Raw genomic sequence first — 1635 nt, forward strand, 5'->3', positions numbered from 1 at the left:
AGTCCGGGGGCAGTGCCCACGTGGGTGCGGCTGCGCCCAGCTTTCTCCAGGGTTCTGGCCCCGCCCCGCTCCCCAGGACCTCATCAGTGAGAACGCTTTGAAGGAGAACTGGGGGCTTGGGCAGTCAGTCCGTGGGGAGCTGCTGGCCAGGCCTGGCAGCCCGGAGGTATGTGGGGTCTTTGTCTAGTGCGGTCGTGCCCCGCAGCAGCACTGTGAGCTGTCCATGTGGGGGCATAGCCAACACAGCCCAGGAAACAGGCTCAGGGACCTGGCTGGGACCTGCGGAGCCAACTTGCAAAGTCCAGACTGGTCCTCTGTGGCAGCCACATTTGGGGCATTACCCCACCCCACCCCCTGCACCTTTCAAAGCTTCATGAGGAAGCCTCTGCCCCCATGGCCGGTCTCTGGCCCTTAACGTCTTGTCCATGCGAGCTGCCCTTTGTCTGGAAGGGCAGAGGATAAGCAGAAGGGACCCAGAGGCGCTGGCCTGGCACTGCGGGCAGCAGCCTGGTCTCTTCCCCCAGGTACACCGCAGCCTGCTCCCGACTCCTGGTCCAGTACAAGGCGGCCTTCCGGCAGGTCCAGGGCTCAGAAATCAGCTCCATTGATGAATTCTGCCGCAAGTTTCGCGTGAGTGAGCGACTCCTTCACCCCGAGGGACGGGGGCAGGCGTAGGGGCCCCGGGGCTGCGGCCGGGCTGCCCTGTGAGGCCCAGCCGTGATCCTCCCCTCAGCTGGACTGCCCACTGGCTATGGAGAGGATCAAGGAGGACCGGCCCATCACCATCAAGGACGACAAAGGCAACCTGAACCGCTGCATAGCCGATGTGGTCTCGGTGCGGGCCCTGTGCGCATGCCCCAAACCGCCGCGGGGGTCCACGGGGCGGGGGCTGGGGGGCCGCCCCGAGGCTCCGCCCCGTCCCAGGCCTACGTGGGTCGTGTCCTGCATTCCTACCCAGTAGCCCCCTGGCTGTAGGAATGGGTGGGGGTGGCGGGGGGGAGGCCCAAGTGATCCTCCAGCTAAGGCGAGCAAGGGGCGGGGTGGGGCGGCCCCAGGCCCCTCTCTGCAGAGGAACCAGGGTGTCGGGGGTCTGAGCCGGGGGTCCAGGAAGTCACACGCACACACACTCGCTCCCAGCTCTTTATCACGGTGATGGACAAGCTGCGCCTGGAGATCCGAGCCATGGACGAGGTGCGGCCCTGGGCAGGGGGAAGGGGAAGGGGAGGTTCTGAGGAGCCGGGCTCAGCGGGGCGGGACCCAGCGGGCGCTGTTCCCTTAGATCCAGCCTGACCTGCGGGAGCTGATGGAGACCATGCACCGCATGAGCCACCTGCCCCCTGACTTCGAGGGCCGCCAGACGGTCAGCCAGTGGTGAGTGCTTGTCGCTTGCCAGGGCCCCCAACCCTAGCCCCAGCCCCCTCCCCTGTGCACACACCCCCTGGGTCTATAGCTACAAACATGCATGCACACACGCTCTGGCCCCATAGCCCTTCCTTCCACATACACATATATACATACACAAACACACACACGCACACACTGCAGCCCCATAGCCCTCCCTCTCCACCGCTGCACACACACGCAAGTGCTATAGCCTTACCCCCCAGACACCGCCCCCCACCCCAAGCCCCATAA

General features: G+C 65.4%; 1 protein-coding gene across 1 annotated transcript in view; it reads left to right on the top strand.

Annotated features, from left to right (window-relative positions):
• VPS28 (vacuolar protein sorting 28 homolog (S. cerevisiae)) overlaps positions 1 to 1635 on the top strand; it is a 4653-nt gene that overhangs the window by 2620 nt on the left and 398 nt on the right. The window contains exons 6-11 of the mRNA XM_010837585.1: positions 77 to 166; positions 370 to 400; positions 467 to 630; positions 734 to 835; positions 1138 to 1191; positions 1280 to 1371. Of these exons, the coding sequence (XP_010835887.1) occupies positions 77 to 166; positions 370 to 400; positions 467 to 630; positions 734 to 835; positions 1138 to 1191; positions 1280 to 1371 (533 nt within the window). The remainder of the gene's footprint in view (positions 1 to 76; positions 167 to 369; positions 401 to 466; positions 631 to 733; positions 836 to 1137; positions 1192 to 1279; positions 1372 to 1635) is intronic.

This window comes from Bison bison, unplaced genomic scaffold, assembly GCF_000754665.1.
Source record: "Bison bison bison isolate TAMUID 2011002044 unplaced genomic scaffold, Bison_UMD1.0 scf7180017864078, whole genome shotgun sequence".
NCBI classification, from domain to species: Eukaryota; Metazoa; Chordata; class Mammalia; order Artiodactyla; family Bovidae; genus Bison; species Bison bison.